The sequence below is a fragment of the Nansenia antarctica genome (assembly GCF_963989245.1).
Source record: "Nansenia antarctica genome assembly, chromosome: 6".
Lineage (NCBI taxonomy): Eukaryota > Metazoa > Chordata > Actinopteri > Argentiniformes > Microstomatidae > Nansenia > Nansenia antarctica.
Window position 1 is genome coordinate 35829114 of NC_137676.1, and position 14776 is coordinate 35843889.

General features: G+C 45.8%; 1 protein-coding gene across 1 annotated transcript; it reads left to right on the forward strand.

The window, feature by feature from the left end:
* Positions 1–652: 652 nt before the first annotated feature.
* On the forward strand, positions 653–9450 carry LOC308159572 (rho-related GTP-binding protein RhoA-B). Its single transcript, XM_080533389.1, has 5 exons — positions 653–723; positions 2238–2398; positions 6205–6325; positions 7932–8062; positions 8580–9450. Exons 2-5 carry the CDS (start codon positions 2243–2245, stop codon positions 8751–8753), a joined length of 582 nt encoding a protein of 193 aa, XP_080389515.1. The 5' UTR covers positions 653–723; positions 2238–2242; the 3' UTR covers positions 8754–9450.
* The last annotated feature ends 5326 nt before the right edge of the window (positions 9451–14776 follow it).

Sequence of the window (14776 nt, forward strand, 5' to 3'; positions counted from 1 at the left end):
GTAAGGTTACAACCTCCTGAACAGGCCTCTAACTCACGTTCTGCTCTATCTGTTGGTGAAGGTGATTCAAGGCGTCTGATTTTCCTCCACCAGTTTCCTTTGGTTTTCGCTAATGATGTGTTTCTCTTCGTACTGTGTCCAGCACAGGCTCAACTCTTGAATTCAGTGTCGGTGTGTCACCCAAATACGCCAGTAGATGGCGCAGGAGATGCGTCAGTAGATTCCTCCTTCTGCTAGAATTATTTTACAGAGAATAGTAACATCTTTGCTAGGGGAGACTTCCGTTAAGGTTTTGATCGCAACTAATTTAAAATAATACCTGCTATGGTTTTTGAGGTAGATTTTGTGTGATTAAGCTATGTTGGTCTGACTTTAAATAAATATTCCATGGAACCGGGGCGGGCACATACAATTGCAATACAATGTTACAATTGCAATACAATGTATGTAGTGAAGGACAAGCACATACACTGAAAATAAATATTGACCTAGCCATTCTATTAATAATAATATTACAATAATACATTTCTCATCGAAACCAGCACTCGGATGTACACAACGTGCCCGCGCAGGCGTGGCTCATGCTCGCTCCCGATACCCCTCCCCCTACCTACTAGCTGTTCGCGCGTTCACGCGAGGTAATTCATTGTATCGGATTGAAACGGCTGTTATCCGCGAAGCAACTCAGCCCTGGAAAACGACTGCTAGCTACCTAAACAACAGGTAAAACTACTTTCGAATAAATTGTATATTGATTATATATTACAATAAACACTCTTGTCTAAATATATTGGAGAATATGCTGTTATACAGTTGCCTAAAACAGTGTAGCTCTCTCGCTTAGCCAAGTTAGCTTTTCTTGGCCGAGAGGAGAGGTTCCGCACTCAGCGCCAGTAGCTAGCTGAGCTGGTCTCCGGTGGACAAGTGGCTCGTTGTTTTATCCTGGATGGGGAAACGGCGCACAATATGAACAATTTATCTGATTATTAATGGTGTGATTTCTGGTTGCTGAAACGTTAAGCTCCAGTTATTTGAATCAAACCGGCGTGTCGGTTGTTCTGTCGGTAGCAGCGTTAGCGTGTCGGTTGTCTGTCCTTCCTGCTGGGAGCCCAGGACTAGGATGCGTCGTTGTGTGCTTAGGGATTCAGATTGCAACAAATCATCCAGCCAACATCGACAATCAGTATTTAATGTATCGAGACCTTCACATGTGTAACACGGCCACATATTTGTCTTTACTTCATTGTCTTGATTCGGCTAAATGAGACAAATACCAATGTTATCACATTGTCATGTAGGGCTACTTTACTGGCCTTTTAGGCGTGTTGAAAGATTAGACACAATGCCCTTCTTCGGTGTGGTTTGTAGATTCACTTCAAAAGTGATCAGACAGTGTTTTGCTGGCTTGCTTGCTTGCTAACTAGTTCGTTTGTAAACGGGGCCGCCCCTATAGACTGCGCACAACAGCCATCTGTTGCAGCCTTGACGCCATCTTACTGAACAGTGGCATGACCCACCCTATACCAAGATGGATAAGATTCACTAACATTGAGTGTCCGACTGTCTTGACAGTCTACAAGGCTGCATCAATAAGCGGGCAGAGGCTTGACGTTTGATGGGTGATGTCATGATACTTAGTAGTTTCTGATGATCTGTTGTGTGGACTTCGCAGTACTGTTTAAAGACACGTCGCATCCTGTGACATTGACGCTTCGCATCAATCATGTATCATAGTGCGATGGGGGTCTCATCCTGATATTTGACGCCTTGTTTACCTAAACATCTAGTCACCGAATGTATTGGACAGGATATTTCCATGGTCACATACATTACAACATTAGTTGAACGTAGGCGTTACAGGCAGGGAATAGTGATTAGTGAGGGCATGTTCTGCCTTCCTCCACATCTGCGGTTTCTCGAGATCTGCATCGTTGTTAACAAGTTGGGTTTTGTAACCTATTGGTGATTGTCGGTCTTGTCCATAGTATGTTCCTATGGACTGTTTTTTTCTCTCCTCGTGAGCCTCTGAACCATTCAAACATGTGTTATTTTGCCCATTAAAGTGTGTGAGAGGTGTCCATATAATACCCCATGTCCTCTTGGGAAGGCCTTACACAGCTGCTATGTTAGGCCTAGGTTAAACCAACTGGTTCACAACGTCGACCTAGCAATGGGTCTCTTGTCTTGTGTGTGTTCTCCATTTGTCTCATACCGCTCTCCCCTCTCTGTCCCCCCAGCAGGTATGGCAGCGATCCGTAAGAAGCTGGTGATCGTGGGAGATGGCGCCTGCGGGAAGACCTGCCTCCTCATCGTCTTCAGCAAAGACCAGTTCCCCGAGGTCTACGTCCCCACCGTGTTTGAGAACTATGTGGCCGACATCGAGGTGGACAGCAAACAGGTAATGGACACGCGTCCATGTAAAGATGGACACACACACACACACACTGCTTTACTTTGAAAGTGCGTGCTTGTCAGGTAAACAAGCCCTCGTCAGGCATAAACCTTTTGACTGAGGGGTTATTGCCTATTGAAGTCTGTTCCAGATGACTTCAGTCTTGTTGTGTTCTATTATGGTACGACTTCAATAGCCATAGCCTAGCGGTGGCGGTGTTATGGGATTGACTAGCACTAATTGTTGATTGGTAAGCGTATATGGTGTTGGTGCAGCATGGCACACTGTGTCCAGTAGCCTATAGGAACTGATCAGGAACCCTGCTGGTTCTTCACCACGTGACCCATGGTCTTGTTCAGTAGGTCATTTTAGGCCTAACAGTAGAAGACGTCCAATAAGAAGTAGGCCAACCGTCTCGATAGCCGTGCCTGCCGAACACAGCTCCAACATGTGGGTTCCACACCCAGGTGCCCTGGCCTCAATACTGACTGACTGGGAACCTGGGACCTCTAGCCTAGTTTCTCTTGGCTCAACGGATTGTCCCCCCTCTCTCTGCAGAGTTCTTAGGCCTACATCATGTGTCATACTTTCAGAAATGTCTTGCTCCAATTTGCTTTCCCTATTTAGCTGTACGCCCTCCGCTTGGTGGTGGGATTTTTTTTTTTCCAGCTCCATTTTAGATTTGCGTTGAGTGCGTCAGGTGTGAATGTCAAAAGGAGGAGATGTCAGGTTGTGTTGCCTCACGAGGAGCGGCATCTAATTCCAATATCAAAGTGTGACCGCAACGCTGAAACATAGCGAGAGAATACATCCTCGTCTGCTTTGCGTGAGGAGTCAGAGGTCAGTCTGAACGTCGTCGCGGAGTGTCCGTCTCTGTGGGTGGTGGGGGGGAGGTCGATATAAAGCTGCTATTGTGCATGCGTGTCCCGCATTTGACTGAATCAATACGTATGTTTCATATACATGCAGTCGAAAGTCGTTCTGTTACCAGGCGTGGCCATTCGAAAGTCACCACTAACCTGCTCTAGTGATTTGAGGTCGGCATCATAGCGCCTCCTGGTTTTACCTAGAACAATAACAAGGACCTCAATGGAAACCAGTCGGTCGATTTTGGGGATTTTTAATCATCGATAATTGTTTGTGTGTTGTTGTATTCCTGTGGAGTAAGAATTGGCTGTATTTGAAAATGAGTCCAATAAAGTGATTAATTGAATGTGATCTATATACAGTGTTTCCCCTACCATTGCCTTGGGGGGGCGGGCCGCCCCCCCAACGGAACCACCCGCCCCCCCAAGAAAGAGGAATTATTACGGACGTACACAAACATCTGACAAGCAGGCTAAAATATCAGCGTTTTTTAAACGCACCCAACCCGAATCTGGCGAGTGGCAAGCCCATAGGCTCGTTGGTAACATTAGTCCGCCAGTAGTCTCGCATAGCCAGACCTATCTCCACACTTCGGTTCGCACTGTGGCGCGCTGGAGAATAATACAAGATTGTGCGCAAGTGTGCGCGCGACGCGAGAGAGTTTTTGCCGGGTGAGATGTCTGCAGATGAAAGTAAGCAAGTTGAAACGTTAGCAAATATAATTGCTGAGTGTTCTGACAGAGAACGTTGGTTAAAATTGGTCGTTATTATTGTGACTAGAAAGTGTGTGACTATAATTCCATGGTGTAAATAGTCAAAGAACTAGCAAGCTAGCTAGCTCAGAGGTGATGAGATGAGCTAGTCTGCTGCACACTTGCCAGCTAACGAGCTAACTGGAGGCACTTTATTATTTTACTTAAAGTAGCCATACAATCTTTCTTATTCTGCTAGAATTGGTAATACCATAATGGCGTATTTACAGTACATGGACAGTGGATTGAAGCATTGGAAATGTCTGTTTTTTATATTTGGACATGATTTTTTTTTCAGGTGAGAGTAATGTCAAAATGACATTATCTGACTGCATTGCCCACAGCAATCCAAAATTAAATTATAATTATGTTATAAATTGATATGGATCAATTTATACCTCTTATTAGATTAGAAATACTCTGGTTGTTATGTTTGCCTTTTGGTTGACAGCAAAAGAGGGAGAGAAGGATAGAGAGAAGGAGAGAGAGCAGGATGGTGTCGGCACACCAGAGAGAGAGCAAGAACCAGTTGAGAAAGTGGACAGGTAGTCAATCAAGACCACATAAGTAAGTAGCCTTGAGAACCGATGGTTCTGGAGCCTAATGGCCCATAGGGCAGGAGCCTATCTCCTGTTTCCGTAGCGTGAGGCGGCTTAATGTACAAGTACACCCCCTGGACATGACGCTGGTAAGTCGCAGCTTGGGGGGGGGGAGGTCCATGCCACGGTCCATGCCACCCCCCCAAGGCAGCAAACCTAGGGGAAACACTGATATATACAGTGGGGTGCAAACATTTGGGCAAATTTTAAAGCAAGGTTTCTTTTTATTTTCATTTTTAAATACTAAAAAGGGAAAAGGTTTGGGAACCCTTTTGGATTATTCTTTGTTACCTTTTGAGAAGATGATTGCTAAGGCCCAGACCAAAGTGATTTACTCGTTAGGGCTTCAATGAGTCAGGTGAATATAATTCCAGGGTTTAACTATATATTCTGAAGTAACTCCATGCCTTCTTAAGTATCCATCTCCGGTGGCTGTTGTGTCTGGTGTTAAAAACCATGGGTTCCTCTAAACAGTTGTCCATGGATGTCAGAATCAAGATAGTTCACTTCCACCATCAAGGAGAGGGCTACAAACAACTCTCGCAACGTTTCAAACTACCCATTTCCACTGTCAGAAACATCATCATCAAATGGAAAATAAATGGAACAATTTAAAGTCATGGCAAGATCTGGAAGATCAAGACATTTTTCTGATAGAATAGTCTGAGATCTGGAGAGAAATGCTCAGAAGAACCCACACATCAAGAGTAGCAGACACCGGTCTATTTGTTAACAGGACAACAATACAGCGTACCGTAAACAACAAAGACCTACATGGCGGAGTTGCCAGAAAGGAGCCGACTTCAACACAAAATGAAGCGTCTGAAGTATGCAAAAGAAATCCTTGAGAAATCTGAAGCCTGTTGGAACAATGTGCTTTGGACTGACGAAACCAAAATGTAACTTTTTGGCCACAACCAACGAAGGTATGTTTGGAGAAAAAAGGGCGAAGCATTTGTAGAGTAGAACACCATGCCAACTGTTAAGCATGGAGGTGGATCCATTATGCTTTGGGGTTGTGTAGCAGCTGGGGGCACAGGTAATATTGTGCTGGTGGAAGGAAGAATGGATTCCACCAAATATTAAGACATTCTAGAGGCTAATGTTCGAAGGTCAGTCCAGAAGTTGGAGAAGTTGGGTATTCCAGCAAGACAATGACCCGAAGCATACCTCAAGATCAACCATGAAGTACCTCCAGGAAAGACGGATGAAGGTTTTGGAATGGCCATCACAGTCCCCAGACTTGAATATTATACAAAAATCTGTGGAGAGATCTCAGACATGTCGTGCATGCAAGAAGACAGAAGAATATTTCTGAGCTAAGTAGTGTTCTGCCAGGAAGAATGGGGAAAACTTCCAAAAACAAGAATTGAAAGACTCAGCTGGCAACTTAGCTGGCTACAGGAAGCATTTGCAAGCTGTTATAGTTGCTCGAGGAGGAGTTACAAAGTACTAGCTGACAGGGTTCCCAAACATTTCTTTTCACTTAGATTAGGGGTGCTCACATTTTTGCATGTGTCTTGTGGTTGTATATGTATGATGTTATTGAGTGTGTGTGTGTGGACTGACTAACAGTGGTTGTCTTGTCTGCTAGGTGGAGCTGGCTCTGTGGGACACGGCCGGGCAGGAGGACTATGACAGACTCCGGCCTCTCTCCTACCCCGACACTGACGTCATCCTCATGTGCTTCTCCATAGACAGCCCAGACAGCTTGGGTGAGCTCACACACTCTGGACACACACACACACACACACTTGTACTGTTTTGGCAGTCGTAGGCAAACCGTCATAGGTCATCCCTACACAGTTCTCCTTTTCATGTCTGGTTGCTGTGTGACTCGGCCATTTTGACCACACACACAGGGCAGCTCTTCTTTTTCCGCCTCCTTGCCAAACCCAGGGCTCGACATTAAGGCTTGTCCGGGACAAGTACATTTTATGTTCGGACAAGTGGACTTCCTCCTGCAGTTGTCCGATGGACAAGTCAAAACAAAAAAAGAAATCAATATGTATTAATATCTGCAAAACATTCATTCCTCCTTCCGATCTGAATAGTAAAAAAAAATATTACAAGCAAAGCGATGCCGCGCCTCATTCTCGCTGAGGCTATTTCAGTCTCTCGTAGTTCGTTATCGTCATAGTTCGTAAATTCACTCAGAGCGCCAGAGCGCACACTGCGTTCAACGTCATAAAGAGACCAAGTAATTTGATTGGACAAAAGGCATTCCATGAGTGCTGATCAGATTCCAGAGCGAGTTTACGAACGCAGCCATAGTGTAGCCTACGTTGTGGGTCTCCTGTCACTAGTGCCATTCGCGTGAACGCATATTCGCTTCTTCTCAATGCCGCTTATTTTCATGTAGTTCGATGCGATCGTATATTTTAGGTTTGAAGTTTTAAGACCAGCACATCGCAATGCGAACTTCAGAATGACACTAATGATAGATTTCTCAATTTGAATATAGGATACTATCCAAAAGCTAGCAAATAAGATTGCTTCCATTGGGGAGGGACTATAGTTACACATTTCTTTTGTAAATATTCCTAGATATTCATCCCTTTTGTGGCCAATCTTAATCTAAAAGGGTTAGGGTAATCACTGATTACCCCATTGTAATAATTTAAAATAATTACAAAATATTGTTTAATGAATACATTTGAAAATTAAGGATACATCATCAAATCAATAGTAGTGAAATGTGTTATTTGCATACACATACACTCACTGGCCACTTCATTAGGCACACCTTGGGGTTGGACCCCCTCTTTTGCCTTCAGAACTGCCATAATTCTTCGTGGCATAGATTCAACAAGGTGCTGGAAACATTCCTCAGAGATTTTAGTCCATATTGACACTATAATATCACAAGTTCACTTGGTGCCCGTCTGGCACCAACAACCATGCCAGGTTCAAAGTCACTTAAATCACCTTTATTTCCCATTCTGATGCTTGGTTTGAACTTCAGCAGATCGTCTTGACCATGTCTACATGCCTAAATGCATTTAATTGCTGCCACATGATTGGCTGATTAGATATTTGCGTTAACAAGCAGTTGAAAAGGTGTACCTAATGAAGTGGCCGGTGAGAGTATAATATATTATTATTAATATTATTGCTTTTTCAAAATCTTTGGATTTGGACAAGTAACTTGAGCTCTCGGACAAGTAAAAGATAAGTTCACTTGTCCGAAGGACAAGTACCTGAAAAAGCTTAATGTCAAGCCCTGAAACCCTACCAAACCAAACTGCCAGGTCAAATTGTAGTGTTTGCGCGTGTGCGCGTGCCTCCTGTCTGACCTATGACCCCTTGCTTCCTGTGCAGAGAACATTCCAGAGAAGTGGACTCCCGAGGTTAAGCACTTCTGCCCCAACGTTCCCATCATCCTCGTGGGCAACAAGAAGGACCTACGCAACGATGAGCACACACGCCGTGAGCTCGCCAAAATGAAACAGGTACGTGAGACTGATATACACAGGGCGGCGGTCTGATTCTCTACCCTGCTCACCCAAGTGTGTACTTGTTCTCACACACACAGATTTGATATAGGGAAAAAGTCATATTGGCATTGCTACCAATCTCAGTGCACACTTAGGAGAGGAAGAGTAGAGACTTCCCCCCCATACAAACCCTTAAAGGTGTTTAGGAGACGGGTTAAATGGTTTTCATTTGATTTTCACCTTTATTTATACATTGGGTTAAAAACACCTTGTTTACAACTGTCTGTAATACCTGTCTGTATCTGCCTCTCCCTTCCTGTCATGTGGTGTGTGTCCTGGTTGTCCTGCCTGTCATGTGGTGTGTGTCCTGGTTGTCCTGCCTGTCATGTGGTGTGTGTCCTGGTTGTCCTGCCTGTCATGTGGTGTGTGTCCTGGTTGTCCTGCCTGTCATGTGGTCTGTGTCCTGGTTGTCCTGCCTGTCATGTGGTCTGCGTCCTGGTTGTCCTGACAGTCTGTGTGCTTGTCTCTGCAGGAGCCAGTGAAGCCAGAGGAGGCGCGGGACATGGCCAACAGGATCGGAGCGTTCGGCTACATGGAGTGTTCCGCCAAGTCGAAGGACGGTGTGAGGGAAGTGTTTGAGATGGCCACCAGGGCGGCGCTACAGGCCCGGAGGGGGAAGAAAAGTAATAAATGTCTGCTGCTGTAGACTGCATGACAGGACTCTGCCCCTGGGCCTTGTAACCAGGGGCTCTTGGCTAGTGTGTGGACGGATGGAGGGGGGTCGGAGAAGCACCCGTTTACATCGAACCCTCGACCGGACCGACGTCCTCCCATCACACCTGCCCACTGGCTGGAGGCTCTCGCCTCCTCGCTTAAGAGAGAAACCGGAACGTAGTTTTTTTTTGGTTGTTGTAATTTTGTTTTCTTTTTTTTACTCATTTTATTTTTAAAAATGTCATTGGATTACATTTATTATCAGTATTTAAATTAGGGAGGTGGGAAAAATGAAATGGGGATTGCTTTTTTGTTTTAAAACGCTTTACCTGAATTTGTGATCATCATCATTACCGTCGACGCTCACCCTGCCAAATGCTGTTGTCCGGCGGTCATGGGAGGGGTCTAGAGTTCGGCCTGGACCCCATTGGCTGGCTTTTTCTGTTTGTTTGTAAACACAAACAGGGCTGAGAAACTGCTTTAAATTGTAATCTCTGTTATGTACAAAAAAACTTTTTTTCTTTTTGGATGTGAAACCGTAAAGATAAGTGTTTAAACAAATAAACAGGAAAAAACATGCTGTATGCAAGTCTGTAAATATGAAACGTGGGTATATGCATTATGTACACACGTACATGACTGGAAACTGTATTTGTAAACTAGCCTTGGTTACTTGTGTAATAAATTACTTTCTATAACACATTTCCTTTCATTGTGTGTTGGGTATTGAGGGGGTCTACCTTATTACAATAAATTGTGGAGAGTGGGGGGTGTACTTTGACATGGTGGGCTAATAAAAAGATAAACAGCTGAGGAACAAAGATTACAAGGTAAGACCATGGTGTGCTGAACTGACTGTTGGTGGTTGAAACTGGACAGTAAGGATTCAAAATAAATAGTGCATATGAGGGGAGGTTACGTTTTTTGTGTGATGACCTTCGTTATGGTCGTAGAAATAACCCACGCGTTTCCTGTTCTCACATTGTCAGAGGAGTTGATAGTTGCCTGATTTTAAAACAAACTGGCAGTTTATTAAAGTCAGAACAGGAAAAGCGTGGCTTATTTCTACATTTAGGCTATTCGTGCCTCAGACAAGACAAATGAACAGCGAGCCTAGGCCTAATACTGTAAGTTATAACTTACACAATACAACAGACGGCCATTGAGGCAGCAAACACAGAATCGGACACAGTTGCTAAAAAGGAAGGAAATCCGTCACCGAGCCCCCACCCATGGTCGGTTACACCCGAACACCCATCTGGTGAAAGGACGACGTGTTGCGCAGCGCCGCTGTTCCTGGTGCAAGGCTGGAGGGGAGCGGAGGGGGGACGGTGCCTCTCCGCTGAGCCAGCCCAGAGCTGTACCGCACAGCTGAGTCAAACCCCAGCCTTATATACCGGGCTATTTTTAGCTCCGACGAGTGATGTTATTTTTAACCAATGAGCTCATCGTTTCTGACCCGCCCAATGACAGAGAGAGGGAGTGAGCGAGGAGGCGGGTTACACAACGAGAATCTGCAGTGACTGGCGAGGTTTCGCTCTCTCTCTCTTCTCTCTCCTCTCTCTCTCTAACCGGCAATTCATTTATTTCCTACACGGATTGCCCTGGCGTGAATCATAGGCGCCGAGAGTTATTGGATTCCCAGAGAAACGCCGCGCCCTTGACAGGTTTTTCTGTTTGAACTTTAGAAATTACTGTGGAACAATCTGACTGCAGTGTAAGGCACCCCGAAACCTGAAACATAAAAATGACTCACTCAAGAGCCACCGCACCTTCAAAATATATCCAATTGCCTTACTTCTGTCCTCCCTATGCACCTCGCAACATTAACATTATGTTCGCTTGTTAATATCTGCTAGTCACACTGCAATAGATATCTCCACATCGGCAGCATCTCTTCAAAGCCAAAGCTTGCGCACTCCTCCTCCAGACCCAGTCTTTATCATTCCCAAATCTCCGGCCCTAAACATCTGTCTTCCCCCCTTAATCAATTAAAGGAAATCATTACCTCTTCTCTATTACCTGACAGGTTCACCTATGGCTGCGCGCACCCCTTTATGTAGGCTGGTAGGCTATCAATAGGTCACACAGGTCAGGTGAGACTGGGCCTAAAAGACACACAGGGTTATACACAGGGTCATTAGGTTTGATCAGTTGCAGTTCTATCCTGGTGAATGTGAGCAGGGCCAAGGACTAGAGGAGCTTTAGGGGTGACCGCTGTCCACCTGCACATTCAAGACCTGGAGAGAAGTCTAGATGTCCAAGTGGGGATCTGTTTAATGTGCTATTTGCCAACCACTAATCTAGATCAGGGTGTATCATAGCCTACCGTTATTGTTTGCACTTTGTCTGTCTCACATAATGATGGATTAGATGCTAAACCATATGGTGAAGGCTCCATCTAAAGCCCTAATATGCTGAGTCCGTCATTGGCTGTTCTTATCAGAGGAATGACGACAGAGTTTATATTAGGGGCTAGGGGTATTGGGCTGAGAGTAAGGGTTAGGGGTATAGGGCTGAGAGTAGGGGTTAGGGGTATTGGGCTGAGAGTAGGGGTTAGGGGTATAGGGCTGAGAGTAGGGGTTAGGGGTATAGGGCTGAGAGTAGGGGTTAGGGGTATAGGGCTGAGAGAGGTTAGGGGTATAGGGCTGAGAGTAGGGGTTAGGGGTATAGGGCTGAGAGTAGGGGTTAGGGGTATTGGGCTGAGAGTAGGGGTTAGGGGTATAGGGCTGAGAGTAGAGGCTAGGGGTATAGGGCTGAGAGTAGAGGTTAGGGGTATAGGGCTGAGAGTAGGGGTTAGGGGTATAGGGCTGAGAGAGGTTAGGGGTATAGGGCTGAGAGTAAGGGTTAGGGGTATAGGGCTGAGAGTAGAGGTTAGGGGTATAGGGCTGAGAGTAGAGGTTAGGGGTATAGGGCTGAGAGAGGTTAGGGGTATAGGGCTGAGAGAGGTTAGGGGTATAGGGCTGAGAGTAGAGGTTAGGGGTATAGGGCTGAGAGTAGGGGTTAGGGGTATAGGGCTGAGAGTAGGGGTTAGGGGTATAGGGCTGAGAGTAAGGGTTAGGGGTATAGGGCTGAGAGTAGAGGTTAGGGGTATAGGGCTGAGAGAGGTTAGGGGTATTGGGCTGAGAGTAGAGGTTAGGGGTATAGGGCTGAGAGTAGGGGTTAGGGGTATAGGGCTGAGAGTAGGGGTTAGGGGTATAGGGCTGAGAGTAGAGGTTAGGGGTATAGGGCTGAGAGAGGTTAGGGGTATAGGGCTGAGAGAGGTTAGGGGTATAGGGCTGAGAGAGGTTAGGGGTATAGGGCTGAGAGTAGGGGTTAGGGGTATTGGGCTGAGAGTAGAGGTTAGGGGTATAGGGCTGAGAGAGGTTAGGGGTATAGGGCTGAGAGTAGGGGTTAGGGGTATAGGGCTGAGAGAGGTTAGGGGTATAGGGCTGAGAGTAGGGGTTAGGGGTATTGGGCTGAGAGTAGAGGTTAGGGGTATAGGGCTGAGAGAGGTTAGGGGTATAGGGCTGAGAGTAGGGGTTAGGGGTATAGGGCTGAGAGTAGAGGTTAGGGGTATAGGGCTGAGAGTAGGGGTTAGGGGTATAGGGCTGAGAGTAGGGGTTAGGGGTATAGGGCTGAGAGAGGTTAGGGGTATAGGGCTGAGAGAGGTTAGGGGTATAGGGCTGAGAGAGGTTAGGGGTATAGGGCTGAGAGTAGGGGTTAGGGGTATTGGGCTGAGAGTAGAGGTTAGAGGTATAGGGCTGAGAGTAGAGGTTAGGGGTATAGGGCTGAGAGTAGGGGTTAGGGGTATAGGGCTGAGAGTAGAGGTTAGGGGTATAGGGCTGAGAGAGGTTAGGGGTATAGGGCTGAGAGAGGTTAGGGGTATAGGGCTGAGAGTAGAGGTTAGGGGTATAGGGCTGAGAGAGGTTAGGGGTATAGGGCTGAGAGAGGTTAGGGGTATAGGGCTGAGAGAGGTTAGGGGTATAGGGCTGAGAGTAGAGGTTAGAGGTATAGGGCTGAGAGTAGGGGTTAGGGGTATAGGGCTGAGAGTAGAGGTTAGGGGTATAGGGCTGAGAGTAGAGGTTAGGGGTATAGGGCTGAGAGAGGTTAGAGGTATAGGGCTGAGAGAGGTTAGGGGTATAGGGATGAGAGTAGAGGTTAGGGGTATAGGGCTGAGAGTAGAGGCTAGGGGTATAGGGCTGAGAGAGGTTAGAGGTATAGGGATGAGAGAGGTTAGGGGTATAGGGCTGAGAGTAGAGGTTAGGGGTATAGGGCTGAGAGTAGAGGTTAGAGGTATAGGGCTGAGAGTAGAGGTTAGAGGTATTGGGCTGAGAGAGGTTAGGGGTATAGGGCTGAGAGTAGAGGTTAGGGGTATAGGGCTGAGAGTAGGGGTTAGGGGGGTATTGGCTGCTAGGGGGGATGCTTTCCTATATACTCGTGTTACAGCGACACCCTTTGGTGTGTGTTGTTACTACACATTTGCAATAATGGAAAATTAGGTAAGAGAGGTTTGCCTATTATACACCCACAATAGCCATCAGAGGGCAGCACAATGAACTATGAATCTAATGCACCGATAAACTTAACTCTTCTCTACGGAAGTCTAGTGCCAACAAAGAATGATAAAACATAAGTGACCATTGTTATGGTATTAGGTGAGTTATAAGACGTGTATAAAATAACCCATTCTTTATTAGACTGTCCAGAACACACACACACACACACACACACACACACATACACACACTCACACACTCACACTCACTCACACTCACACTCACACTCACACTCACACTCACACTCACACACACACACTCACACTCACACACCGGTCCAATACATGCGTTCAGTCTGTGTGATGTACTTTCAGGATAGCTCAAAGGCCATGTTCTGCTAACCTATCTAGGCTTTTTTAATGACATGCCCAAATAAGGACCTCTTTATGACATGCCCAAATAAGGACGTCCTGGGCTGGCAGAAGACTTCCTGTCCAAACTATGAAAGGTGTTCCTGAAGGGTATGATGGTTCTTAGCGGATATGATGATAGACCCATTCAGATTCTTCTCAGCCAAGTGACATTTAACATGTTATAATCAAGATTCAAGTCAAAAGTATTTAAATCAGGAGAGACTTAATGAATTTGTAAAAAGGTTTATTGAGATAGGCCTCAATCTGGGATGACAGTTGTTCCCAATATGGGTCAGATGAGATCAGTTTGTCCCAATATGGGTCAGATGAGACCTGGCCCCCTGGCAGAGGCTGGAAAGGGTCTTCAGGTGGTGGCAGGTGGCCTGGTCGGTGGTCTGATAGGTGTTCTGGTCGGCTCCCGTCTATATCCCTCCTGCAGTCCAGTCCATGAACGAGTCATTATCATGCCCATGGTGGGCAGGTTTGACACTCTGCTGGCTGCTGTGGCCCAGCTGAGGTCCTGCAGTCCAGTCCATGACGGAGTCAGGACCGTGTCCATGGCTGGAGGCAGGCAGGAAGGCTGGAGGGTGAAATACAAATACAATGTATTTAAATAAACTCTAATCAGTCAATGTTGATGATCTTCATGTGGCAAGTTATACAGTAGAGTAAAACAATGTAGCAGATACACTGGACTTAATGTGGAAGTGCTTACATCCAGTGTACAGTGCAGAGTCCTAGACACAACATATCATATGCATTCATGAGTCTAAATAATACAAATTCCATTATATTTATATAGTTTTAGCACCTTTAAGAAATGTACTCACCAGCAGCAGAGACTGTGGGGACAGCTGGCTGGAACTGGAAGACTAGAAAGTGAAATACAAATAAAATGAATTTATATAAACTGAATCAATTAGTAAATGCTGATGAGCTTTATGTGGCAAGGCTACAGTATATACAGTGTACATATATATATATACGTAAATATATAGTGGACCTGAAATGTACTCACCAGCAGCACGGAGTATAGGTCTGTTCAGATGGCCATGGGCCTGGTTCTGTTGGAGGTGGAGATTCTGTCCCTGGGTCTGGGTCTGGTTCTGAGCTCCTATGAAATG